The sequence below is a fragment of the Eupeodes corollae genome, chromosome 1 (genome assembly GCF_945859685.1).
Source record: "Eupeodes corollae chromosome 1, idEupCoro1.1, whole genome shotgun sequence".
Lineage (NCBI taxonomy): Eukaryota > Metazoa > Arthropoda > Insecta > Diptera > Syrphidae > Eupeodes > Eupeodes corollae.
This window is the reverse complement of record NC_079147.1, coordinates 309,325,137-309,351,584: the sequence shown is the minus strand read 5'-3', so window position 1 is coordinate 309,351,584 and position 26,448 is coordinate 309,325,137. Positions and strand designations below refer to the sequence as shown.

Sequence of the window (26,448 nt, the reverse complement as noted above, 5' to 3'; positions counted from 1 at the left end):
TAGTCGTGTTGATGCAGTTTTTCAGCTTTATTTGTATAAAATAAAAGAAGATTTTTGGTCTCGAAACATGTAGAAACAATAATTATTGATACCATTCTTATGTACAAGAATTTTGCATTTATTTTCTTACATACACGTAAACAAATAAATCATTTTCACGACTTTACGACTTTTTAGAGAAGCATTGCTGAATGGAATCTAATAGTTTATCAATGAATCATCAATGTGGGTCTATTTACTGCCTTTAGGTTTTTGAGAACAATGATAAACCATAAATAAATAAATGATTGCATTAGAAAAGGAAATAATATAATCTATCTACTGTACTAAAATGAATATTAAATGTATCTGAATAAAAACTACATCATAATACACAAATATCTTGGACGTTTCTTTTTTCCTTTTTTGGGCCCCCTTTTAATTTTAATTCAGATAAAGAACTTCAAAATAAAATGTAAGAGTTTAACTATTCTAGATTGAGAAGAAAGAGTCTTGCAAAGATGAAGGAAACATGTTTGGAAAGTATTCCGCCCGATAATGGAGAAGCATCTCCGAAACGCGTCGCAGATTTAAAATATTAAAACATAAAAATTAAATAACTTGTATTTCGTATTTAATTCTTATAAATGTTTGGAACAGTTTGCAGAAATAAATAAAAAAGACGAAGTGTGTCTAGAGCCATGTACAAAACTTTGCAGCATGACATAACAATATAATATGTCTTTTAAAAGCAAAAACAAATATGAATATGTACAAATATTTATTTTAACTGGTTTGTTTTTAAATAGCAGCGTTGTTAAAATTAGCTTTTTCTACTTATGGGATACTTTTGGACTTTCATCAAAAAACAAGTCCAGAGCCGTGACATTGACCGTTCCAAACGTCCATTGCATATTTTGATTGTCTTTTTCGCAAGGATTTACAAATACGCGTCGTTTAATAGGATCTGCTTCGAGGCAATTATGTGCTCCCTTGCCCTGCTGAAGCCATTTGTTTATGCGGTCATAGTACCAAAATTGATTGCCACCTTCACCATGACAGTCCCAAAGCCAAACAGGGACGTTTTTTCCCGAGGACTGTACGTCCAGGCAGTTATTTTTAAATCGCATGCGTATGTCTCGATACCAACTTAGCACCCAGAATTGATTAATTTGTGGTCTTTTGTCGTTTTTAGCACATTTAAAAAGGCCAACCATAGAATGTCGCGGTCGACTAAGAGTGTCCAAGCAAAGATTGGGATTGGCAACACTGCGTATTGTTCCAGATGCATAGTCTGGTGGTTCAACTGGGGGATACAGTTTTGGTAAGTCGAATGCAATTTCAGTCATGAACCACTTGAATGATTTGCATTTAAGTTTCTCTCAAATAGCTTTCTGCTTGCTTAGGTCCCCTGGATCGATATTATCGTACAGACCGGGACTATGTTGGTAGATATACTCCTTAAACTCATCCATCCAAACTTCGGCTACACGCTTGTAGTTCTGTAGAAACAAATTTACGCTTTTATGACAGAGCATAATACAACTTAAGATTACTCACTTTGTGAAGGTAATCCGTTTTCCTGGGATTCTTTGAATCCCTTGGTCCCCTGTAGATATGTGCAACTCTTGAACATGGTGCATCGACAAGTTCTCCTCCACACATCCAAATTTTGAAACTAAGCTCATATTGTTCTCCGCCCCAGATATCAAGGCCTTCATCGTATCCACCAAGTTCCCAGAAAAAATCCGAACCTATCGCAAATAGACCTCCAGCCATGATTGGGCTTCGAAACGGTTTAGTTTTATCTACTAAATCTCCCGGTAACAATTTAAGCCTTTTATAATAAAACTTCCAATCAAATGCACCTCGAGCGCCCTCATCTTGTGCCCGATATTCAAAGTTGTTGTAATCAACGATATCAATGAAAGGACAAACAGAAACTCTGGGGTTTTTAGCTATTGGCTCCAATAGGGGTGGCAGCCAATTGTAGTTCGCCTCCACATGAGAATCCAAAAATATCAAAACTTGTCCCGTTGCTTTCCTAGCTCCAGCCATTCTTGCTCCAATTAAACCAGTCCTTTCGGGCAAACGAATAACTTGTGCGTTATGGAAGTTTTCAGCTAAGTACTGATCTAACTGCTTTATTAAATACTCGCGATCACTGAAATCGTCGACTAAAATGATTTCCTTCAACAGTTCTGGTGGTGATCGATTTACTATGCTGTGAAGAGATCTTATGAGAACACTGAAATGTTCGTTATAAAATGGTATCACCACACTGACTGGGGGTAGTTTTCTTAGATATTTCTTTTTTTTGCATCCGGGATGCCTTATATCCGGTATGGAACGATTGACGGATATGAAATCACTTAACAATGCGTTAAAACCATTTTGTCGGGACATCAATTTTTCTTGGTCGCGATATGCTTCGTCCAGAACGGCCCTTTTTCCGCCTTCTCCGATACCAATACGCTGAGCATCTTTCCTTATTGCAGCATAGTCATGCCAATCGATCTTCTCGTCATCATTTCGTACTTCGGCAATTCGAAGCCGTTGAGCACCTTCTATATGATTTCCCTGTACTTCTCGGCTTTTGCCATCAGGAAATAATCGTGATATGTCTTTCTTTAGTTTTGCACTTCTTTCCTGAAGACTCTGACTAATAATTCTATTTGTTGGCGAACTTAGTGATATGGTACTTATGACAGCTACAAATAAAGTTATGGCAACAATTGGTAAGAAAATGGTTTTCAGAAACCATTTCACATTTCGTCGTCTCATTTTTGTAAATTCTTTAATTACTGTCTGTAATAATAAATGAAGAATAATTAAAGCCAAAAGCGTTATATTTTGGTTGTAGGCAATCTAAGACTTTCTTCATTATTAAGATTTAAACGAACACTTTTGTATTCATTGAATTAAAAATAGAAGAAGCACCTATCTTTAGACGGAAATCTACAACTGCCACATCTTCCAAAAAACTTACAAAAAACTGAACTTAGATTTTGTAGAGAAATTATAACTCAATTGTTGATTCGGAAATGAGTTATCTATTCTATTGTACTTTACTTTTTGCTCTGAAGAGTTAATTGCTCAAAATAAAAAAAAAACAACTGAGGATGTATCATAAACGAGATATGACACCTGATAGATAATATCATTGTTATCAGAAAAAAGTAAATAGTAGCTACTAATCGTGAGATTATGGACTTTGTTAATGAAGCTTTTTTTCAAAATACAAATTTTGATAAGAATAATTTAACACTATTTACAAGTCATTTTTGAAACAAAAAATTCTTCACCCGATTGTTTCTTTAAAAACTCTTTCTTGAATTTTTAACAATACAAAGAACTCTGAAATTAAAATAAACTTACATATCTCTTCTTACAGATGCCTTTGACTTCCGCAGAGACAAAGTATTAACGCAATTAATAATGCCGAATATAATAATTTCAATGAAACCAACTTTATATGCAAAGGGTCAAACATACATATGTATCACTAATAAAATTCAATTTTCTAATTTAAAATTACTTTTGTTTAGAACCCGTTATTAGCATATAAAATGTTTTAATTTCGTTTTAAATATCCTGGAACAAACTTTTGTATTCAAACTTACTTCTTTCGGATTTAGACGATTTGAATTTTGTACGAAAGATCCACTAATGATGACCGTTATCTCAAATATGTCCTTTGAAGTCAAATAAAACACTTGCAGATACATGTATATAATTATAAACTCATTATATATACATAGGTTTAAATACATTTATTCTTAAATCGCAGCGAAAAATATTTGTCTTAATTTGTATTAATAAATCTTACAGTTTGCTTTTTAAATTTGCTCTTTCTGTGTCTTTTGTATTATATCACATACCTTATGATGGCTAGGGGTGCATTGGCAGAAGCGAGCGGGCTTCATCACTTTAAAAGTTTTCGTTTTTAAATACGATCTTGATAAATCATATCTCAATTATTCTTATTTCCTTACAGATTAGATCTTTCATCGAAAAACGAGTCCAGAGCTGTGTCATTGACCATTCCAAAAGTCCATTGCATATTTTTGTTGTCTTTGTTGCAGCGATTAACAAATACGCGTTGTTTATGGGGATCAGCATCAAGACAATTATTGGCTTCTTTACCATGTCTAAGCCATTTGTTCGTACGGTCATAGTACCAAAATTGATTGCCACCCTGTCCATGACAGTCCCAAAGCCAAACAGGAGCGTTCTTTTCCGAGGACTGTACGTCCAGGCAGTCCCTTTTAAATCTCATGCGTAAGTCTCTATGCCAACTTAGCGTCCAGAATTGATTACTTTGTGGTCTTTCATGGTTGTTGGCACAGTAATATAGGCCAACCATAGAATGTCGAGCTCGGTTAAGAGTATCTAAGCAAAGATTGGGAGTGGCAACACTGCGTATTGTTCCAGAGGCATAGTCTGGAGGTTCCACAGGCGGATACATTTTTGGTAAGTCAAATGCAATCTCAGTCATGAACCATTTAAATGATTTGCATTTGAGTTTCTCTCGAATGGCTTTCTGTTTGCTTAGGTCCCCTGGATCAATATTATCGTAGAGACCAGGACTGTGTTGGTAGATGTATTCCTTGTACTCATCCATCCAAACTTCGGCTACCCGTTTGTAATTCTATAATAAAAAACGAATCGTTTTATTCATATTAAAATTCAACTAAAAAATTACTCACTTTATGAACGTAATCGGTTTTCCTGGGATTCTTTGAATCCATTGGTCCTCTGTAGATATGTGCAACTCTTGAACATGGTGCATCGACAAGTTCTCCTCCACACATCCAAATTTTGAAACTAAGCTCATATTGTTCTCCGCCCCAGATATCAAGGCCTTCATCGTATCCACCAAGTTCCCAGAAGAAATCCGAACTTATCGCAAATAGACCTCCAGCCATGATTGGACTTCGAAACGGTTTAGTTTTGTCGACCAAATCTTCTGGCAGTAAATTAAGTCTCTTATAATAGAACTCCCAATCAAATGCACCTCGAGCGCCCTCATCTTGTGCCCGATATTCAAAGTTGTTATAATCAACGACATCAATAAATGGACAAACAGAAACTCTGGGATTTTCAGCTATGGGCTCCAATAAGGGTGGCAGCCAATTGTAGTTCGCTTCCACATGGGAATCCAAAAATATCAACACCTGACCCGTTGCTTTCCTAGCTCCAGCCATTCTTGCTCCAATCAAACCAGTCCTTTCGGGCAAGCGAATAACTTGTGCGTTATGGAAGTTTTCAGCTAAATATTGGTCTAACTGCTTCATCAAATATTCGCGATCACTGAAATCGTCTACCAAAATGATTTCTTTCAACAGTTCCGGTGGTGAACGATTAACTATACTGTGAACAGATCTCATCAGCACACTGAAATGTTCGTTGTAAAATGGTATCACCACACTGACTGTGGGCAGGTTTTTAAGATATTTTTTACTCTTGCACCCGGGGTTTCTTATATCCGGTATGGAACGATTGACAGATATTGAATCACTCAGCAATGCGTTAAAACCATTTTGTCGGAACATCAACTTCTCTTCGTCATGATATGTCTCGTCCAAAGTGGCTCTCTTGCCACCTTCTCCGATACCAACACGCTGGGCATCTTTCCTTATTGCAGCATAGTCATGCCAATCGATTTTGTTACCATCATTTTTCACTAGTACATTGTCGGCTATTCGCAGCCGTTGAGCACCTTCTATTTCATTTCCTTCTACTTCGTGACTGTCGCCACCAGGGAATAATCGTGATATGTCTTTCTTTAGTCTTGCATTAGTCTCCTGAAGGCTTTGACTAATTCTATTCGTCGCCGAACTAGATGATATGGTACTTGTGAGAGCTACAAATAAGGTTATGGCAACAATTGATAAGAATATGGCTTTAAGAAGCCATTTCACGTTTCGTCGTCTCATTTTTCTATTTTGTATATTTATGATATGTACCTGAAAAGTAAATAAAGAATATTTAGAGCCATAAACTAGCAACGTGACCTAAATGCAAGATATTTTTAGAGTAATAAAGAAAACTCTTTCTTCATTGTTCAGTTTCAAACACCTTTGTAAACATTTGTTATAAAGTACATAAATAGATAAAATAGAAACACTTTTCGTTGAAAGCAAAGATATAACTGCCACATCTTCGAACAAACTAACAACAAAATTGAATCGGCAATGTGAAAACTTAAAATGTAATCGCAGCTATGGTTAGGAGTGATAACTTAATTGAAAAACCAAGTTCGTATAGGTACCTATTATTTTTGTTAGTTAAAAAATTATCTATTGTATTGTTCCCCTTTAAACTTCTAAGACCTGATTGATAATGCAAAGGTGCGATGTAGGTATGTATGATAAATTAATTGTTATCAGAAAACAAATAATTAATAGAAGCAATAATTGCAACCGTATGACGGTGAGCATTGGGGTTATCGACTTTATTAACAAAGATGTTTTGCCAACGAGTAATTTTGGTCCAGAAATAACCTGAATAGGACTATAAAATTAGCATTAATTTACAAGTTATCTTTGATTAAATATTTTCTAGTTTTTTTTTGTTTTCATCCATATAAACAAGATCTAGAATAATTAATAAATTATGTCGGTAAGTATATGTATATGTATGTAGGTACTACATAAATTAGGTTGATTTAGGTACAGTTAACATTTTTTTCTTTTTGCTCTCTAGATAGGCGTATTCTTTATGGTTCTTAAACTGAATAAATCAACAAATAAAACTTAATAGGAGTTGAGTTAAAATACAGAATGAGTAGTACAATCAGCTACACGTAAGTTTTGAAAATTAATCAAATGGCGAGCTCTTTTAATTATTTAAAGAACATGATAATAAGGATACGAGTTAAGGTTAGTTAAGTTTCAATACAAAAATCGTCAGTCATCAACCTGATAGATGAGTGAAACTTCGAACCTATAGAATATAATGGGGCTAGTCCTCCAAGGTTTGGTCTAGAGGCTAGTGATCCTTTGGCAGAAAAAAAAATTAGTACAAGGACACGAACAAAAATTGATTGCTGATTATCAAATCTGTAATTTATGAAGCTGAACGTACACGCTTTGTTTTGGGTTTAACAACTGAGGCCAGTTGATTTTTTAGTGCATTTTTCGTGAAGTCTAAAAAGAATATAGCTTTGAAAGTAAGTTCAAGGTAAGACGTATGCAATGATTTATATAATGTATATAAATATTACTAAATATGTACCTAGGCTTATTTATTGAAAAAGTTAAAATATTTGTATATTCATTCAAAGAGAATGAACAAAGGTTGAAATATCTTACTTGGTGTTACACTTTTTGCTGTAAAGCCAGTCTTTCTTATAACTATACCGGTTTGACATTTAAATAAACAGGCATCTTATTCACGTCCATGGAAAACTCTTTCCTAAGTTTTCCTCTTGACTATGAATGACATACAAAAAATTAAAAGCTATTCAACCGATAAAAACTTGTTTACGTATGTACAATAATTATCTGAATAAAAATAGAAACAATATTTATTTCTCTTTGTTTCAAAGATGCGTAAACTGAAAATACTATATTTTATTCAAAAGCCTCATAGGTTTATAATTTAACATCTTTTATTTTATTTTACATTACTAGTTACTTACCGAACCGAATAATGCCGAAGAGCAAACTGAAGTTGTAAGTTTTAATATAAATGAATCTTATCAATTTGGAAGACTGGGTCTCCGGTCTTCGTACTGTGTCAACTTTATTCACAAACAATTAAACCAGAACAGTTTTTTATTTTTTTCGGAAGTTGTTATCGTGGTTAAAACTATTTTTTGTTCATGTTTTGGGATGATGTGGGAATGCCCTTCTGCACAAAAACTCTTATCACTTATCTTTTTTGTGAGCTCTGAATGATATGCACAATCTTAGTTAACTATTTGCTTCAGGTTTGCAAAGAGCAAACAAAAGAAGGTAGGTAGGTATACCTACAAAAAGTACGTAGCCCAAATTTAGAGGCACTGACACTTCTCGGCCAAGAATTAATGAAAATACAGGTATGGAGTGTGTTATAAATAAATTAAATGTATATTTGTTTGGCTCGGTTAGCACTGTACTAGCCTATGATGCTAGCTGGTAATTGACAGTGGCGTTGGCTGTTGAGTATTGTATTGAGTTGAGGCGATGGCTACTGCTGTCTTGAAGTTGGCTGGCTAGCTAGGTAGGCTTAAGGCTACTACAATACCTTTACCACCTTCAAAGCCCAAACGGATGGTAGAGTCAAATGGTCAAGTGTAAGAGCAAAGAGGACAACCCACAAACTAGCACCCTTTCACACAGCTAAATATTTTGACACATGAAAAGTGCTGCCACTTTAATTGCTTAAAAAGTAAAGTAGCAAATATTTTCGTTTCTAACAAAGATGACAATTTTCTTTATAAGTAGGAGTTAAGTTTGACGCGTTCGTTTGGCTATTTAATCTAACATAGATAGGTTATCTGGAAAAGCTTTTGTGTTTTACGAGGAAAAGAACAGTTGATCCAAAACAGCTGAACTATTAAAAAATAAATCCAAAGCTATCTAAGAATTTTTTATATTAATTCACAACACATATGGTTGAATTTTAAGGAAACACAAAATTGGCAAAGATTCTCAAAATTTTATATTTTCGTCATGCGTTTTTATTATTCGATAGATATGTGCAACAAATAATAATTATAGCAATTTTTGATCGAGGAAACATTTATTTCTCTTTTAAATTAGTTTTCAAAGTTTACTTTTTCACATAAAACACACGCAAAATTGGTTGATTTTGACATTTCACTCCTGTTTTGTGTTCAGTTCTGCCATACTTCATTTTTTTGTTGGGGATTTCTTTGATTTTAGTATTCAAATGCAAGAAGTACTTCGCATTTGCAGGGGGGCTCAAAAAACAAAATACAAAAAAGTAGCTTTAAGTCGAAAATATTTTTTTGTTTGACTTAACTGCGTTTCCTCGCCTTAATATTTTAAACATGCTCTTTTGAGACCCCTAACTAACTGTAAAAAATCAGAAGAAAATTCGTGCTGCAGTAATGGAAAGTCTCTCAAGGTGTTACTTGAAATTATACGTGAATTTGTATTTATCTTTTTATTTAACGTCATTATTTATTATTTTATTTGGATGTCAAAATCTATGTTTGTCTGTTTTTAAGAAAAATTTTAAGTTGTTTCTATTTTTTCTCAGCTATCCAGCTCGTTTAATAAGGTAACTAAAAATTCACATATCCAGAGGTATAACCAGCTAAGTTGATTTTTGATAAAAGACAATACAAAAGAACGAACGGTTATAATAAAATTAGGCGTTTTTCTTTTTAAACTCAGAGCAGAGAACTGAGCTGTCAAAAATCTTAATGTATGACCTTTGAGCTCTAAAAAAAATGAACGAGCAAATAGAGTAAAAAGGCGAGCCTGACTTCACGTTTGTTTAGAAATCATTTTAAAATTTCACTACGGTAACAATGAATATTGACAATTCTAATTTGAAATTGTTCAATTGGACTGAATTGAGATGAATCACAGACGGAAAGTTCGGTGCTAGTCAAAGGGCAGGTTCAGACAACAAGAAATATAACTTATTTCTTAAATTGACAAGGGAACCTTTTACAAAAAGCATTAAATAAATTTGTGCAGAAAATAATTTAAATCATAAAGTTAATAATTTCAGCTTAAAGTTGAATGAAAAAGCATGATCAACTGCCATTTTGATAGAAGTAGACTTTACTTAATAGTTAGAGAGATTTTTCTTGGCTAACTTTCCAGTCAACTTTTCAATAAAGTTGCGTTAATTGGAAGGTAATTATTTGGCAGCTGGCCAATCAAATGCTAGAAACTTGCCTCACTTTCAAGTCCCTTATGTCGCCTGAATCTGCCCATTGAACTAGTCACATAGGAAATATAAAATAAATTTCCTCTATGGACTTAGTAGAGCAGAGATTTCCTCTGCAACAAACCAATAGATAGCATTATTTGTAACAGAAATTAGCTTTTTGTTCTAATGTGAAAATCAGGTCATGTTTTTGAAATACATTTCTTAAAATATCCATAAGGATAAGTTAAAACAACACATAGTTCTTAACAACATATATGTAAGTGCAGATTTCGAATTTAACCTTCGATTTTTAACGTTATTTTTCTAATACATTTCAAAAACTATATAGGTACCTTGTTTAGAAGAAAAACTATTTTGTTATTCGAATAAAAGTTAGTAGATCTATTTTTTCATGATTTTGTAGATTAGGTGAAGGCTTACAAGTTACAAGTAATAAGCTTTTCAAAATTGTATGGAATTATGGGATTTAATGGGACTATATTTTATGAAGACAAAAAAAACTTAAGAATTTTAAAAGGCGATCTCTCAAGAACATGACATTAATTGGGTGATTGTGAAAAATTTTTTAAATGTATACAACATTTTGTTGACCAGTGTAATATATTAAAATAAATAAACAATAGGATTTAAATAGAACTAGTCGAGCCTGCGAACTTGGGACCGTCTTAAACCCTATAAATGAAGTAATTCTTTTTAGTTTAAATTAAATTCATTTTGACATCAAGGAAACATATTCGAGGCGTAAAGGCAACAAATAAAGTATATTGGCCCGATGTGAACAATAGGAATTGAGTTGTAATGAAATGTGCAATCGTGTAGAAACTCTTACGATTAAAATCAATATGTGAAGGTTTCTCTCCAACATTTTTCACTGCCAAGTTCCTACCAAACTGTTCTCTTCTTCCATGTTTTGAAAAGCCTGAAATCTGGGCCGGCCATACTAACGCAGATTACGAAATATTAGATCTTCTGGATAACAGCATATTTAATAATTAAACTAACACAGTAAAACTGCCCACAAAACCTCTCAACTCTGAGCTTCTCAACCGTTCTTAACAGCAACATCGGATTCATTTTAGAAGTTAGTATAATAACAAAATAAACTTACAAAATGTTTTTTTTTCTCAGTTTTATTCATCCAATATCATTTCTCTTAAATAGATTAATAAATCAAATATAATTTTCGATTCTTTGTAAATAGGTGTAAACATGTATAAAATCATTGTATCGTCTAAAATTTGCAACATGTATTTATGTATATATTTATATATATAGTAAAATGTATACTAATGCCAACAAAGTATAATTTAATTTAATTGAAAATAAATTTACAATAAATTGATCTAAGCTTGAACGCTCGAATTGTTTAAACCTTCTTAATTTCTTATCAAATCTATCCACTCAAAAAATACATATACTAATTTACAAAATATATTTCAAGCTCGAAATAGGCACTAGTAGTAAGTTTAAAAGTTCTTTTTAAAACTTATTTACTTTTCTGTTTTTTTTTTTAAGTTTTTAAAAGTTTTTGTTAATTAAAAAATACATTTATGTATTTATCTATAGAATTTATACAAGTGCTTTCTGCTTTAAATTTACACGATATAAACAGGGGGTTATAAATTAAGGAATCAGATAAAATGTAAAATATCGGTTAAACCAAAAAAAAACATGTTTTATATATAGAACCCAGTTACATAAAGTTCAAATAAAAAGATAAGATTTAATCGGCCTTAAACTACTCTAAGAGTAACAACGTTAAAATACAAAATAAAACTGTACATATTTAAAAAAGATCGCACACGTATTTCTAATTAACATAACATTTATACTTTTAGAGACAAAAATCTTTCGTACAAGAATTTAAAAAAGGAATTGTTTTTTTAATTAAATCTGATTAAGGACCTCATGTAGAGATAAGTTACTTTATCACTGTATTTGTTGATAAATAATTCTAATTTTTTAATAAGGGCGTAAAACTGTTTAAAAATTAAATTTTTTTACTTAGTTAAAGTTAACGGATAATAGGTTAATTTATTTAACATGCTTTATGCGTTCTTTTAAAACTAGTTAACAAACTTCTTAGGCCAAAACTATCAGTTGTTGTGGTTTGTACTCTAGACTTTTTCATTGCTTTTTATTTATGAACTACTGTTATCTTAAATAGTAAGAGATTTATTCATAAATTGGAAAATTCAAATGTTTTAATGTATTTATTTTAAACAAGTTGATTTGAAAGTTGTTTTTTCCAGTTTGAAGTATATTTGTGATCGAAATTCCTGCCCTAATATATTTTCCAAGTCCCAGTTTTGAAGAAGTCTGATGTTTAAAAAAATTTGACATTTTTATAGGAAGAAGCCACTTTCTAGAAATTAAAAAAGTTGTTCAACTTTTGTCCATAAATTCGTATTTCCTGAGCAGTTAATGCTTATTGTTAGTACGAAAAATCAAGTAACAGCGATATCTAAATAATAGATAAAAGGATTCTGTGATACTAAATTCGCAGAACAGTACAGTCCAGATGATAGATTATCTAAATTTCTATTGAAATTGTTTGTTAAGAGTATTTTATATATAATACCGGATACAATTGTTCATTAGGCTTCATCCTTTGAATGTCTTAAATACATTCATAAGCTTTTTATAAATATAACTTTTTTAATTTTATGTTAAAATCATTTTTGAAATACATGTGCGATTCGAACTCATTATTTTTTGTCAACAAAAAAGAAGATGTAAATATTGCCACAATTTGGGACGCAAATTAAAATATCATGACCTCCTAACATTCATTCCTATGCTATCCCCTGTCCAACTGATTTGGAAAACGTTTCCGACAGTTTTTTAAAGATCACAGATTACTATCGGTGATCATAACAATAGACTGCTCCTGTGATATTGCGGATAGTTCTTTAAGCCACTCATCTAAGAGAACAGCACAAAGAGAAAGATCTCTGGTACGTTCCGTGCCGCTTGTATTAGCAATTGCACCTAAAGTTGACGACATAGAAGAAATCGAATCGAGTGATGCTGGTTCTACAGTTCCACCAGTTGGCGATGATATTAATGAATTCGATGCAGTTGCATTTGAATTGGATCCTCCTCCTGTGTTTGAGGTTGTTGAGCCGCTATTCAGGGTGGACTCCCGCATTGGAATACTGTTCATTTGATTTGAGGATACTGAATTAGATTGGGATTGAGAGGCTATGGAATGAGTAGAAGAGCTTAGGGATTGAGCAGCGTTTGAGAAAGTTGAACCTGTTGGATAATCAAATGAAAAATTATAGTAAATTATGTATTTGAAAAATATTACACTAATAGACAAGCATGCAAGGCGATTATGCGGACGTTAGAAGTTTACAAAGGAATGGCAAAAGTGCAACGCAAATAACTAATTAAATGATCATATTTATCCAAACAATTGTTTTTCTTTGAACAAAGCTTAATTTTTCCAAGATTTTTGACACATTTAAATTAAATTTGATGCAGAAAATGTCTGCATTGAATCAAATTCTGAATTATTACCGTTTAAAAATGAAACAAAAATTAAAATGGTTTAAACTAGATTTTCAAAAGAAAAGCAAAACAAAAAGAAAGTTTTGGTTTATAATCAAACAGGATTATATCGAAAACTTGATTTATTTCAGCAATTCTATTTATTTAAAATGAAGACCTCGTAAACAATAGTTAAATTTTGCAAACTAGTTAGTAAGGTAAAAAAAGGTTTGTATACATTTAAAATGTCGCTTTTGCTATCTTGTATATTTACTATTCACTATTTTAACACTTTTCTATGCTGGGGTTGAATTGGTTATCAAAAATTGTTGAAACTTGACTTTATCAGTAGGCAAACAAAAAGAGGCGGCCATCGTCAAAATGATTATTACTAAATTAAAAGATTGTTTTTGTTTTAAGGCGGAACTCAGTTTTCAGGAGTTTAATAGTCAATTTCTTGACACAGTCTTAACGATAGGACCGGTCTAGTACTAAAAATAGCACTCAAATTGGTATCAACTCATTTCTTCACGAACGAACTGGGCCCTATTCCTATTAGTGTGGAACTGAGTACTTGAAAGGACTCGTTCCTTACCAACTCCTTAAAGTAAGTTAGAACCTGGTTATTATACCAATTTTTAGATGTACTAAACAACAGTTCTTTTGAATAGAGTACGGAGTACTAGTTAGTAGAAGTGTTTGGCATAATGCTTCTAAAAAATGAGCATAAACTTTTAATAGATCTTTATATTTAACAAGTAATTTGTTTGTAAGTTCCTACAACACACAAATTACATTCATACATATGTGTATTTTCAAGTTAAGCTAGAAGCAACATATTTTATAATTTAAATGTAAATTTATTTATAATATTTTAAATGCCATTGCATTCAAATCTAATTTAGACTAGCTTTAGACGCATTAGTGAAGTTGGATCTGGTACTAGTGATCTCAATAAATGTTGAGGCAGTAGTTCTTTGTAAAGACTACGTGCCTGCAAAAGCACTTGGCACTAGGACAGCTTAGAACTAATGTGAAAAAATTGGGCGTTAAAGTTTAAAGCTAACTTAACGAAAGTTTATAAATTTATTATGTGCTTATAGTATGAATTATCTGTGCTTATAGTATGAATTCCCAATTGAATTTATAGTATGCTTATTTTATAAAGAAGCTAATATTTCTTATAAACTATTTTGCTCATGAGTACTTTGTCATTTTAGTTTCAAATACATTTTATTTATGACTTCATTTAAATAGGCCCACACTTTTAGTATATTTACACATATGAAACAAAAATATTATAGTTTTTGTATATAGAAATAGTTTATCATTCAATTAGTATTTTTTTTTTATTTTTTTGCATCAAAAAATGCTTCCTTATCCACCTACATTCAGCATAATATTGTTTGCTACGACCACTCCGGGATAAAAATGATTGGGAGTTGTTATAAGAAAGCACTATAACAACAAACTAAACTAAATTTGCTAACCATATCTACTCTTTGAGCGGAAAATTTGATAATATTTAAAAAACATTGTTTACAACAAAGGAGTGCAAAAAATATAAACAAGAAATAAAATGATAAAGGAAATAGAAGAGAAAACAAAAGAAGAGAATTTATCAGCAAGTTATTTACAATCAATTTTATAGTCACTAAGTATGTAGATTAACAATTAACTCGGGAAACTAAAACTACAACAACAGGCAACAGGCAAATACTACTTTTTGTATTGTTTTTTTAATCTCTTTGTGAAATATTTACCAGTGAAGAATGCGTATATTTGTGATAAGCCAGATGAAGCTGATTAAAAAAAAAGAAGAAAATAATAAATTTTTGTTTTTACTTAATGTTTCTCCAAAAGAGCGAGTGATACAAATAAGTATGAAATAAGAATGGAAAGTATATCTTATCAATTCCATAATTGACTACAAAACAAAATTATTTTGTATGAGTGTTTACAGTTCCACCACCATAATTAAAAGGTAGTGAAAATTAAAATTATAAATTTAAATTAAAACAAACACAAATTAAAATCCATACAATCTATAGGCTTCAACTTACCATTTGGTTTGCGACCAAAAATACTAGAGATCGATGTTGTGAAGCTTTTTCGCTTATTGTCACTTCGCCTAAAGGGATCGTAAGATGAAGAAGGTGTCACTTGGACCGGTGATGATGATGATAAGTTAGCGAAAGTCGACGTTGGCTGTAAGCTATTACGCTGACCATTCTTTAAACCAGTATCACTGATTACTTTGCGAGCGTTGATTAACCTGTATTCTCGATCAATCAGGTACGATCGTGCAACATCAATTATTTCAAGGGAATCCTCCGTAACTGGTAATTCGGCATCTATTTGCTGTTTAAGAATACGTAAGACTTGGTGAAAAGAGGGTGTATCAGAGGTTGTCACAATATCGGGACGCAATAAAACAGATTGTGTAAGTGGCAGGGGATATAGAGCCAAACGTGTTATAAGTCCCGTCAAATGTAGATTAACATACAGAGTGTTGCTCGTAAACGTTTGTAGTTTCCCCCATACAGCATTTAAAAAGGGACCTTAAGATATACATAGTTAATAGTTAAAACATAAAACAAACAACAATTTAAAAATATTTTTACCCAATGTTACTGTCCCTTGGGCGAATAAATCTTCTGAGAAATCCAAATCTGTTATTACCAAATCCCTCCGGCTTGTCAACCTCCAACTAGCTTTCACCTTTACATCGCTCTCAGAATCCACTTCTAAGGCAACAGCAACAACTTCACTACCATCATGATCCTCATCGGGTCGCCACTTAAAAGACTCATATCCACTTGACTCGCCAATCGATTGTAAACTGTCGTATTTGTTTTTGTCACTGTCGAGCAAGGCAATTGATGAATCGCCAATAAATTGCAAGGGACTGCAACTAAATTCACTGAAGAAATTTCGAACCATATCATTGATTCGTTCAATTGTTTGTCCATTCGCTTTCTGCTTGGGCGGCCACTTCTGGTACTTATACGTATTAGCCCACCTATTGCAGGCCACTCGAGATTGTGCAATTTTGTAGTGTGCGTCAAACAAGTACGCATGATAGTTTGAGTATAGGGTATCTCCCGTATGAAGATTATAATAATTCCAATTTGCTCCTATTGTTTTGCTCATCGACTGGCGGGACGGTGAATCATTGGACGCCGATCCATCAACTGAACTTGGCTTATGCTTCAATTCTCTGGCTCGCTTCATAACCTCGGGAGTAAGATCTAGGAAGAAATCAGCAGTGTTTGTGTATGGATCGATTTTGTTGATTTTGTGACGATATGATATTGGAACATGCTTTCCCGGCAGTAAGTATTTTAGTAATAATTCCAGCATAATGTCTTCACAGTGTAAACTGAGGAGAGTTTCAAACAACGACATTGCCACCATACATAACTGTTTAGCAATGAGAACAAAATTAGAAAATTTATTCTTAATTAAATGAATCATTTCTCACATTTGAATCACTGGCACTTAGTCGATCAATAAGTGTGTCTATAATACGTTGACCATCGAATTTTTCATCATCTAACAAAAATTTAACAAAAGCTCTCAATAGTCCCGGCTCCGTCACCGACCGGAGGATTAGATCCAAATAGGACATTGCTGAGATTTGTGACTCGACGTTTGTCTGCAAATGTTTGCCTTTGAATGTCTGTAATGTGTAATCGATCGATTGTTTTCCTGGTGTGGTTAGTGGAATCAAAACTCAAAAAAAGGATAGCTCTTATGTAGAAAATAATTTAGAAAGCAGAAAAAATATAGCAACAGAAATGAGCGTATTTAAATTAATGTGTAGATACAGTTTAGGAGTTTTCTTGCTCAACATAGAAAATTACAAACAAATAAACAATTTAAACTTCAAACGCACGTAGGAATGATGACAGTAAACAAAAATACTTTACTCAAACAGATCCCACGCCAGCCCATATAAAAAAATAAATATAAAAGACAATATAAAGACAAAGACATTAGACTTCCCACACCACAAATTAATCGAAAGACATATTTCCAAATATAATTTATTTTCAAAGCATTTACCTGCAATATCGCTGGCCCTAATACAGGTACAATGAACCCCTGATACATAAAGTCCAATAATTGGTTTTTAATCAAATCATGAGCTACTTGAACAACGGCATTGCAAAATTCTAAGGCGTTCATAAAGAGCGTTAGTTCAGGTATTTCAGTGACGTCGTCAGGTGTGATGCGATGCCAGTCGCTTGTATTGATCTCTATTGAATTTGGCAGCCGTGAGTAAAGACCTCCAAGGCCGGTAACCAACAATGGACACATGGACGAGTATTGTGCAATGTATGTTCCTATGTTTGAGTTCTTTTGGGAGAGTGCCATGCACAGGAGCAGTGCATCTCGCGCCTGGTGACCGAGGCTACCTTCTCTGTGTACATACGGTATAAGAAGTGAAAAAATAATAAAGCTGCAAAAATTTAAAAAATCATTATTTTCTGTTTGAATGGAATTGATTGTAAAATTGTGTTACTTTGTACTATATTGCCCTTGTTTGTGCTGTTCCGAAGAGAAGAAAAACAAATCCAACAAATGAACATTTTGCATAAGAACCACACACAGTTGGTTCAACAAAATGACCAATCTTTTCTCAAGATCCGGTGGAAAAATTTCCCCTTGGCTTGAGTCAAGAATTTTCAGAAGTGGCCGCAAAAACGGTTCGTGGCATAGAAGTTGATGTCTAGAATGACTGACCAACAGTTCATAGAGTTTAAGTTGCTCTAGACGAACAGCGTTTGAATAGCGTCCCGTTATAATACCCCATTCATATAGTTTGTCCAAGAGGTTCTCACTCAGCAAAAACTCCAAACATGGTGCTGGCGGACTTGAGTTAGCACTTGGCAGCGAAATTTTATTGCAGTGATGCAGTTCTACCAGAATAAGCGTAACCATATAATCCAGATGCGAAACCACCCCAAGGACATCATCGTGTGTAGGGGCTTTTTGATTCTAAAAACAGAAAAAAAATACGTTTGTTTTATTATTTTTCGAAATATATCAACCAAAAATCCAAAATAAATCTAATCTATTCTGAGAGGTGTTATCATACTCTAGTTTTTCTCTAAGTGATTTGTAGTGTTTGTGTTTGGCAATGTTTTGAATGCACACGTATTTTATTAAACTGCAACTATATGCATTTTTTTTCACTATAAATAACTCAAAGATTAAAGATAAGCAGAATCAAAACGACCTCATCTCATGAACAGAATGTCGTCGATTCGAAAAGCAAAAATCAAAAAAAAACTTTTGCAACTTCCTCTCTTTATTTAGAAGCAAATGCATTTTACAGAATGCAGAATGGAAAACAACAATCTGAACTTACGTCCGCCCTTTGTATTATCTCGTAGGCCTGCTGCCAATGCTTGCAAAAACTATCATAGCACGCTCTTGGGTCGCAGTCTGTTGCCGAGTCGATGGGTCGCTGCTTATTTAGGCTAGAAAGCGATGTTGTGGATTGGTTTCCACCACTATTGCCGCCGCTGCTGGATATCGATGCTGTGGCCGTTGTTGCAGATGAACTGCTCCCATTTCGTGTTAGACTTTGCCGCAAAGGGCTGGAACGCAGCCAACTCATTTCCCGTGGTGTGGTGTTATTGCCTGTCTTTTTGTTTGTTTGTTTTTAGTTAAATGCTGTCTATTTTTATTTCGGAATCCAGCTAATTAAATATGCCCACATTAACCGATGGTAGTGGAACAAATAACTGTCGACTAAGTACCAACTGATTGCACTTTATGTAAATTCCATAAAAGGTAAAACATATATTGGAACACTATTATACTAAAATCGGGGGCGGAGTGCCCCTCTCTAATCCCAAATAGGTACCAAAATAAATAAAACAAAAAAAACACAACGCTTAGAGCTAATTACTTTGTTAGAAAAAGGTTCTTGGAAATTGATATAGACTCATTTGTTTAATTATGTTGTTTTCACAGCAGGGTAAAAAATATGTACATAAGTTAAGAAATATAATTTTTAATGATAATTTGTCTTTTTCACTTCGCACTGTTTACTGCTTCTATTGCTTTGCCTTTTGTAGTTGGCCACGGTAAGTGAAAAATATGAATTTGTTGAATAATTGTTCTTCATTGGAACTTGCAGCACTTTTAAATACTTTTTTGAGAATCGAAAAACTTGATTGATTGTAATTGTTCCATTTTTTGGCTATTTGCATAGACTTATTTTTATATGCAAGATTTATTTTATGAGTAACATATTCGATGACATAAATTTTAAAAAACGAATTGACTATTGCTATTTCTTTGCACACGTACATTCGTGGCTGTCAGATTTCATCCATAATTTATGGTGTTTTGTTCTCTTTACTCTACAAAAACTTTCACTTTCCTATAAAAGAAAATCTTAAGGGCTGTGTGACATTTTTCAGTAGTGGTGCGATAACATTTGTCTGAATATGTAATAGTACACAATTTACTAATAGAATTTTTTGTTAACTGAATTTGATTGTATATACATACATCTCAAATACATATAACAAGGGTTAAGTTATTGCCAAATTTGTCATCGTCAAATATGATTAATACAGAACTTTGTATATGTAGCTATCTAGAATTTACTTTTTCACTCTCTTACAAGGATAAAATCTGTTGATTTTGACTTTTATTTATCAATAATAGTATAGTATGAATAGTTATTAAGAAAATAATTTTAAATTAAAACAAAACTAATGACAATGAAATGTGAATATTCATTTCAATTTTTCAAACAAACAAATTAAATTATAACAGAAAAGTGGCAGAATCCATCTTTTAGTACTTTTCTAACACTTCGAAAAATTACCATGTTTACATGGAAACACGCATCAAATCGTAGCAATCCAGTTTCAATCGAAATTTGTGATGAATAGTTCAGATCGAAGACAGCTTTGTGAGGCAATCGGCGGTAATGCTTTTTATAATAAGCGCTTTGTGATTTTAATTATTTTCCACTTTGTATTCTGTATTAAACTGAAATAATATGTGACCCTCCCCAAGAAATTTGTATATTTATATTAAAATAAATGCAATGACAGTCAAATGTCAATGTTTAACTCAACTAAAAGTGAATTGTTTAATGCTAGGCACGCACGTGCAACTTTTTCGAAACCAAATAGTTCGATCGTTAGTTGCCCAAACATCGCGCACATAAGCAATTTCGAAAGTAATCAACGATACTCAATAAACATAAACTAAATTTTTCTCTATAAATATAATTCTTTGTGACACAAACTATGGAGTTGGTTTGAGGTGATCGTTTAGTTTGTGTCAAAACACAAACTAAAAAATTGCTCGAATGGGCGATTGAACGGTTTCTGCATGTGCGCGGACTCTCAAATAAGTCTTTAGTGGTCAGTTTAGAAACCAAACAGTTTCGGAACTAAAAGTTGCATATGCGCACCTAGCATTAACTGAACTTAAATTTATAATTGAATCAATTTTAAAATTTTTAAAAATAAGGTTAACTTCTCAAAGTCAAATAATGATGTTTGATATTACGAATCTGTTGTTTAAAATGTCAACGTTATTGACTGCATTGCTATCACTTCAAGACTTCTGCTGGTGGATCGTTGATATTTCTAAGTAAATTAAACAAAATTATCAAAACATATATTGATGTTCGATCTTCTACACCATTCTTGTAAATAAAACTTTGACAGAACTGCTACTTAGCTTAGTCAATTCAGACATCAATACATAGAAGAAAATAGAACCAAATCAATTTTTTAAATGTGTATTTGTCTATGAAAAAAAAGAATTGATTATACTATTCATGCTCTTAGAGTGTTTCATCAATTGTTAATTCATTTTTATTTTTATTATTTTTCGAGGCACAGTTTATTTTTAAAATTAAGTTTTCATAATATTAAAAATATGTTTTTTTCAATTTGCTTCAAGTTTGAGATCAATTATTTAAATCTTGTGCTTAGGCAAACCTTGGAAATTCACTCCCGCTTGTAAACGTAGCAATTGTATTTTTGTTGAAAATTCATCAAATTCATTGTCTCTCCAAAACACTTCTAAAAAAAACACAACAGTAAATAACTTAAAAACTCGTTCTGTTTCACTCATAACTGGAGAAATAGTTCTCGCAAAGTGCCAGTGCATTGGCACTCTTCTTTAAAAAGTCAAAGTAAAAAACAGAAAATTCCAAAATCGACGAAGTAATTTATTTGTAATCGAACGAAATCCAATTTTCCACACAGTTGCTTCCTCCCTTGAAACTGAAACTGATTGTCTTTTGTCTAACTTTTCACAAATTGAATTAGTGCTCTCAAGGCAAACATTTTCAATCTCAAATTATGGACAAAAAAGACATTGAAGATCTTCAAAGCTCTGATGTTGATAAAATCAAAAGTATTCTCGAAACATTCAATACAAAAGTAAGTACAACAAAACAAGTAAAACATGATTCAAGCTCCAACTGAAAAAAATAAAAACATTCCTTAACCAATTTAGTATGCAACTTTATTCGATTTCACTGAGTTCAACATAAGTGGCCAATGGACAACTATTTGGAATGCATTTTTCGAGAACCTCCGGGATCCTAAGAAGTCGGAGATATATCCTCAATTACTGAACAGTGTTCGGATCCTAACTCGCGACGAACAATGCATAAAAGTCAACAACATTCAAGCGGACTTCAACTGCCTGCTGGATTTAGCCGATTTGGGACCAGAAAAACTAACCAACGCCTGTACACACAGCACGGAGACGAGCATCGAAGCACTCAAGTGCTTGTGCAACATTGTGTTCCTCAGTTCAGATTGTCGCAAATTATGCATTAAAAATTCGGCTACGGAGAGAATTTTGAAACGCGTCAGCAGCCCAACTAGTCATCCATATGAGATTGAATTCTTCGATATGAAATTGATATTTCTTATAACTGCCTTGGAACCGATAACGCGCACCAAAGTCCAAATCGATTTAAACGGAATTTTCTTCCTCACCGAATGGCTGGACATGAAGGCGTCATTGGAGGAAAAAACGGATCAACAAATCGACTTGATTTGTGAAATACTTAAGGTCATGTTTAATATTACTTCAAATCCAGATAGAAGTCCAAATGAGAATGAAATACAAAACAGACGACTCACGGCCGTGATTCGAGGGTTGCTCTACGAATTTGGAGGCATGGAAACCGAAAAACATCGAAATGTCATATCGAATAGTGTTAATTTACTCACTAACATTTGTACGAGTTGCTTGTACGAACTTATAACCAAACCAGCTGCTGGCGAAGCACCTGAGTTCGTTTACGAAGGGAAGAGTATTCGCTCGTTAGAGATTTTGCTGCGCTTTCTAAAGTCAATGCTTAACGAAAAGGAAACTACTCCGATTATAAATGATTCCCTAGCCCCGGTACTGACAGTTCTCATTAATTGTGCGCGCTGTTGTCCCGTAATGCGTCACTACATCCGCCAAGTTGTTCTTCCTCCACTAAAAGATGTGTCCCATCGACCAGAAGTGGGTGATGAGCTTCGCAATCACCTCTGTCGCTTCCTTACCATTCCCGAGATGATAATTAGAGACTTGTCAGCTGAATTGCTCTTCGTCTGCTGTAAGGAGAATGTGAGTCGTATGATTAAGTACACTGGCTATGGAAATGCCGCAGGGCTCTTTGCAAATCGAGGTGTTCTGGACTGCAGGCGTATTGAAAATACCGAATACTCTTCAGACAGCGAAAACAGTGACACGGAGGAGTACAAGGAAATGCAACACGGAATCAATCCTGTCCTAGGGTGTTATGAGAAACCAAAAGCTAGTCCACTTGCTGGAATGAGTGAGGAACAAAAGGAATATGAAGCTATGCAGTTGGTGAATTTAATGGACAAACTTCATCGCAGTGGAGTAGTACAGCCATGTCGTGTGGGAGAGGATGGCAAGCCACATCCAGTCGATCATATTCTTCAGCTGCAGGAGGAACTTCCACAACAGCAGTTCGATCAAAAACGAAAAACCTAAGAGAGTTTTAAGTATTAATTATTTATTTGTGTTAAATTAGTTAAATTGTTTAAGTATTTATAATAGAAGCTAATTTCGTCGCTTGTGTGTAGTCAGTCAGAGGAGTTGGGATGTTTTATTGAATTGTATGAGAGGATTACTTATTTGAAATAGGTACATATTTATTTTTTCAAGTAATAATATTTTGGAAAAAATATTCGCATGTAGTAAGCTATAAAAACGGTTATTATTTAGCATGCGTAGCGTCGCGTCGAGTCTATTGTCCCTATACCAAACCAAAATAGTGATTTCAGTCTTTAATATTTCGAAAGTGCGACATTTTCATAAGAAAGATATAATTTTGATCTTGCTGATTTCAAAATCAAAAACCAATGAACATTTGAACTCGAAAATGTCAAAAGCAATTTATTATTTGAGGTTATTAGCTAAGATTTAAAGTAACGTAAATTGCATACTCGAATTAACATTTTAGCGCCTTTAAAAAGTTTTGTTGCAATATTCTCGTAGGCTCCAAAAGAAAAAATGTTTTCTACACTAAATATTACATTCAAAGCGCATTCTTCTTATTTCTTAAATCGTTAATTATTTGGGTATACCAAAATCATCGTTTCTTAATCTTATGACAAAAGGTGAATTTCACTATTCATTTTTCGAATTCTAGGTTTGCATCCAACTTCTGAATAACCCTTAAACAAACTTAAACTACCATTCCCAAAATGTGGTAAATCCTATTATGTATTTATAAATTTACAAACATAATATTAATAATCCTGTTGTTAAAAAAAGTGTTTAGTATATTTATTATTATATTGTTTTGCACTTTGTTGAAATTTTTGATTATTACAAAAATTATGCTTAAACTTTTGACTCTATTCCAAACGAAAAATCCGCACTTCTTTCGGATTAAAGTAAAAAATCTGTGTTTCAAAACTGATAAACTGATTGTAAACCTTAGACTGTTTTTATAATTGACAAATACTTAACGTTGGAATAATCCATTTACAAAAAATCTAATAAAATTATTAAATAAAATACCTACCTATTAGCAAATATTTCGAAACCTTATCGGCGAATGCGTGCAAATCCAAATGGATACTCAGTGTGGTGACTTTTGTTAGCCTTGATTTGTATGAACATTATGAATATATTTTGTTTCAATGATAAATAAAACTACGATTACGACTTAAAATATTTCAATAAAGTTACTATTGCAAGCACTTAGTAAATACATTTTATTTTTAATTATAAGACACATTTGGAATAGCATCATACTGAACTAAGCTGTAATGCAGGGCCTGACCAAACCAAACATGCGCCCTGTGCAGCATTTGTAGAAAGCGCCCTTCGTTATAAGCACCATCAGGATGGAATATTTTATTGAAAGCTTCTTCGAATCTACATCCACAGGACAGTGCAGTTGAGGAAAACCGCGGATCAGGTGGCGCGCACAAGTGGAAAGTGATCTCACCCAACTTGGAGCGCGAAACTGGAGACATCAAAGGGACCGAGCTAGATGGAGAAGTTTGTTGGGTGAGGCTCTAGTTCACACAGGACTGTAGCGTAAGTAAGGTAAGATTGCTCCTGAAAATGTGCCTCCGGTATTTTTTATTTTCTTATATGGTTGATCTTATGACTTAAAAGTTAAAACTCTCAACTTATCACTTCTGTGTGGTTTACACAAGACATACATTTTTCTCTTTTTTATACGAACATTTAACACGAAGAAACAACACCAACATTTTTAAAATTCAACGTTGGCAACCATTATATTGAAAATATTCTGTTGGGAAGTTTGGTGAATCAATAAAAAAAAGTACAGAGCGACTACTGAGTTAAAAAAAAAAAACAAAAACATACCCTATAACTACGAGAGGAATTGCTATTTGGGAAAGAACACCTTTCCATAAAAATCCCTAAAAAAATTAATAAGTGATTTTCAAGTATGTAGAATCACCGATACATATTTCAGCGAAATGTTATTAAATTCAATTCTCAAAAATACAAAATAAAATTTTTTATATTTGGTGGTAGAATTCGGAGAAGAAATAATTCAATTTTTCAAGAATTCTCTATCGCACAATTCAAGAAGGATAAAGGATGATGCAGAGCGAATTTAATTCCTTGGTGAGAATGAATAGTGGATTATGTTTATATTTCATTTCCCTGCTCTGCCAATCCGTCTAAGAAAATTCTCATAAATCTTATAAATATAAACTGGCCAGTTGTATTTGATATTTCGATAGATATTTATCTGTCATCTTTGTTAATAAAACCTATAGCAGTTTCACATGGGTTTTTTGAAGCGGCACCGAGTGGTTTCAGCGACATTAGCTATTGCAGTTTTTTACTTTACTTCTGTACGTAAAACTTCCAACGCCAAAAAAAACAGCTCTATGATAAAAATATATATTTTATATACAAAGCTGCCACCTAGACAGCTGACTTTCACTTAAAACATACGAATTTGGTTGTTAAAGTCACTTCTAAGTAGAAACGTGTAACACGCTACTTCACAAACAACGAGTGATGTGATTGAGTCCTCGACTTATATAAGCTGGGTTAAATCTATAAATACAAAAAAGCTGTCAAAAAAAAAACAACTTCAAGTAGACAAACATTTAATTTTGGAGGTCTAAAATGATTGTACAATAAAACTTTTTAATGGATTATTTAATTAATCCCCTGGATTTTCGACAAATAATGTTAAACAAATTTAAATCAATTTTCAGGATTGTTCGAACTAAGCCATATGATGAATCAGGGGTGGAATCGCGTAAGGCGATAGTTGATTGTCACTGTTTTGATAGTCAATTTTGATTATCAACCTTTCTTTGTTCTGTGTAAAGTGATCGCTAAAACTTTACTATTTGCATTGTATATATATTTTCTATAGTACTCCTATGGAACGAACATTTTTATTTCATCTCCACGCCGTTTATGGCGCTGCGTGTATCAAAATGCTTGGTAGGAAATCAAAAATGAGGAGAAAATTACTAAAGAAAGAATGAGAAAAGTAAATTTGTTTAGGTTCCATAAGCATTAATATGTTCGAGGGAGATAGCCAAAGTACAAATTTCAAACCAAAAAGGAATAATATTTGTT

The 26,448-nt window shown here is 33.1% G+C and overlaps 4 protein-coding genes across 7 annotated transcripts; 1 reads left to right on the top strand and 3 right to left on the bottom strand.

The window, feature by feature from the left end:
• Positions 1–591: 591 nt before the first annotated feature.
• LOC129942829 (N-acetylgalactosaminyltransferase 6-like) lies at positions 592–3,085 on the bottom strand. Its single transcript, XM_056051915.1, is given in 3 exon segments — positions 592–1,481; positions 1,540–2,787; positions 2,969–3,085. Coding segments are annotated over 2 exon segments (1,893 nt in total). The 5' UTR covers positions 2,764–2,787; positions 2,969–3,085; the 3' UTR covers positions 592–812.
• Positions 3,086–3,733: 648 nt separating this feature from the next.
• LOC129942828 (N-acetylgalactosaminyltransferase 6-like) lies at positions 3,734–8,250 on the bottom strand. Of its 2 annotated transcripts, none has more exons than XM_056051914.1 (3): positions 7,625–8,250; positions 4,689–5,948; positions 3,734–4,630 (listed from the first exon to the last, which is right to left on the bottom strand). In XM_056051914.1, the coding sequence occupies exons 2-3, from the start codon at positions 5,916–5,918 to the stop codon at positions 3,971–3,973; spliced, it is 1,890 nt and encodes a 629-aa protein (XP_055907889.1). In that variant the 5' UTR covers positions 5,919–5,948; positions 7,625–8,250; the 3' UTR covers positions 3,734–3,970. The 2 variants fall into 2 exon arrangements, with proteins under 2 accessions (XP_055907889.1, XP_055907888.1); XM_056051913.1 differs by lacking the exon at positions 7,625–8,250 and adding an exon at positions 6,061–6,082.
• A 2,699-nt stretch (positions 8,251–10,949) lies between these two features.
• Positions 10,950–19,649, bottom strand: LOC129942826 (FHIP family protein GJ17503). 3 transcript variants are annotated; one of them, XM_056051909.1, is made up of 8 exons: positions 18,710–19,649; positions 17,861–18,336; positions 17,401–17,797; positions 16,817–17,014; positions 15,957–16,755; positions 15,396–15,893; positions 15,096–15,134; positions 10,950–13,095 (listed from the first exon to the last, which is right to left on the bottom strand). In XM_056051909.1, exons 1-8 carry the CDS (start codon positions 18,959–18,961, stop codon positions 12,689–12,691), a joined length of 3,066 nt encoding a protein of 1,021 aa, XP_055907884.1. In that variant the 5' UTR covers positions 18,962–19,649; the 3' UTR covers positions 10,950–12,688. The 3 variants fall into 3 exon arrangements, with proteins under 3 accessions (XP_055907884.1, XP_055907885.1, XP_055907887.1); XM_056051910.1 differs by having other exon boundaries at positions 16,817–16,990; positions 18,710–19,648; XM_056051912.1 differs by lacking the exon at positions 15,096–15,134 and having other exon boundaries at positions 18,710–19,648.
• Positions 19,650–21,493: 1,844 nt separating this feature from the next.
• On the top strand, positions 21,494–24,563 carry LOC129942823 (synembryn). Its single transcript, XM_056051906.1, has 2 exons — positions 21,494–21,764; positions 21,841–24,563. Exons 1-2 carry the CDS (start codon positions 21,684–21,686, stop codon positions 23,344–23,346), a joined length of 1,587 nt encoding a protein of 528 aa, XP_055907881.1. The 5' UTR covers positions 21,494–21,683; the 3' UTR covers positions 23,347–24,563.
• The last annotated feature ends 1,885 nt before the right edge of the window (positions 24,564–26,448 follow it).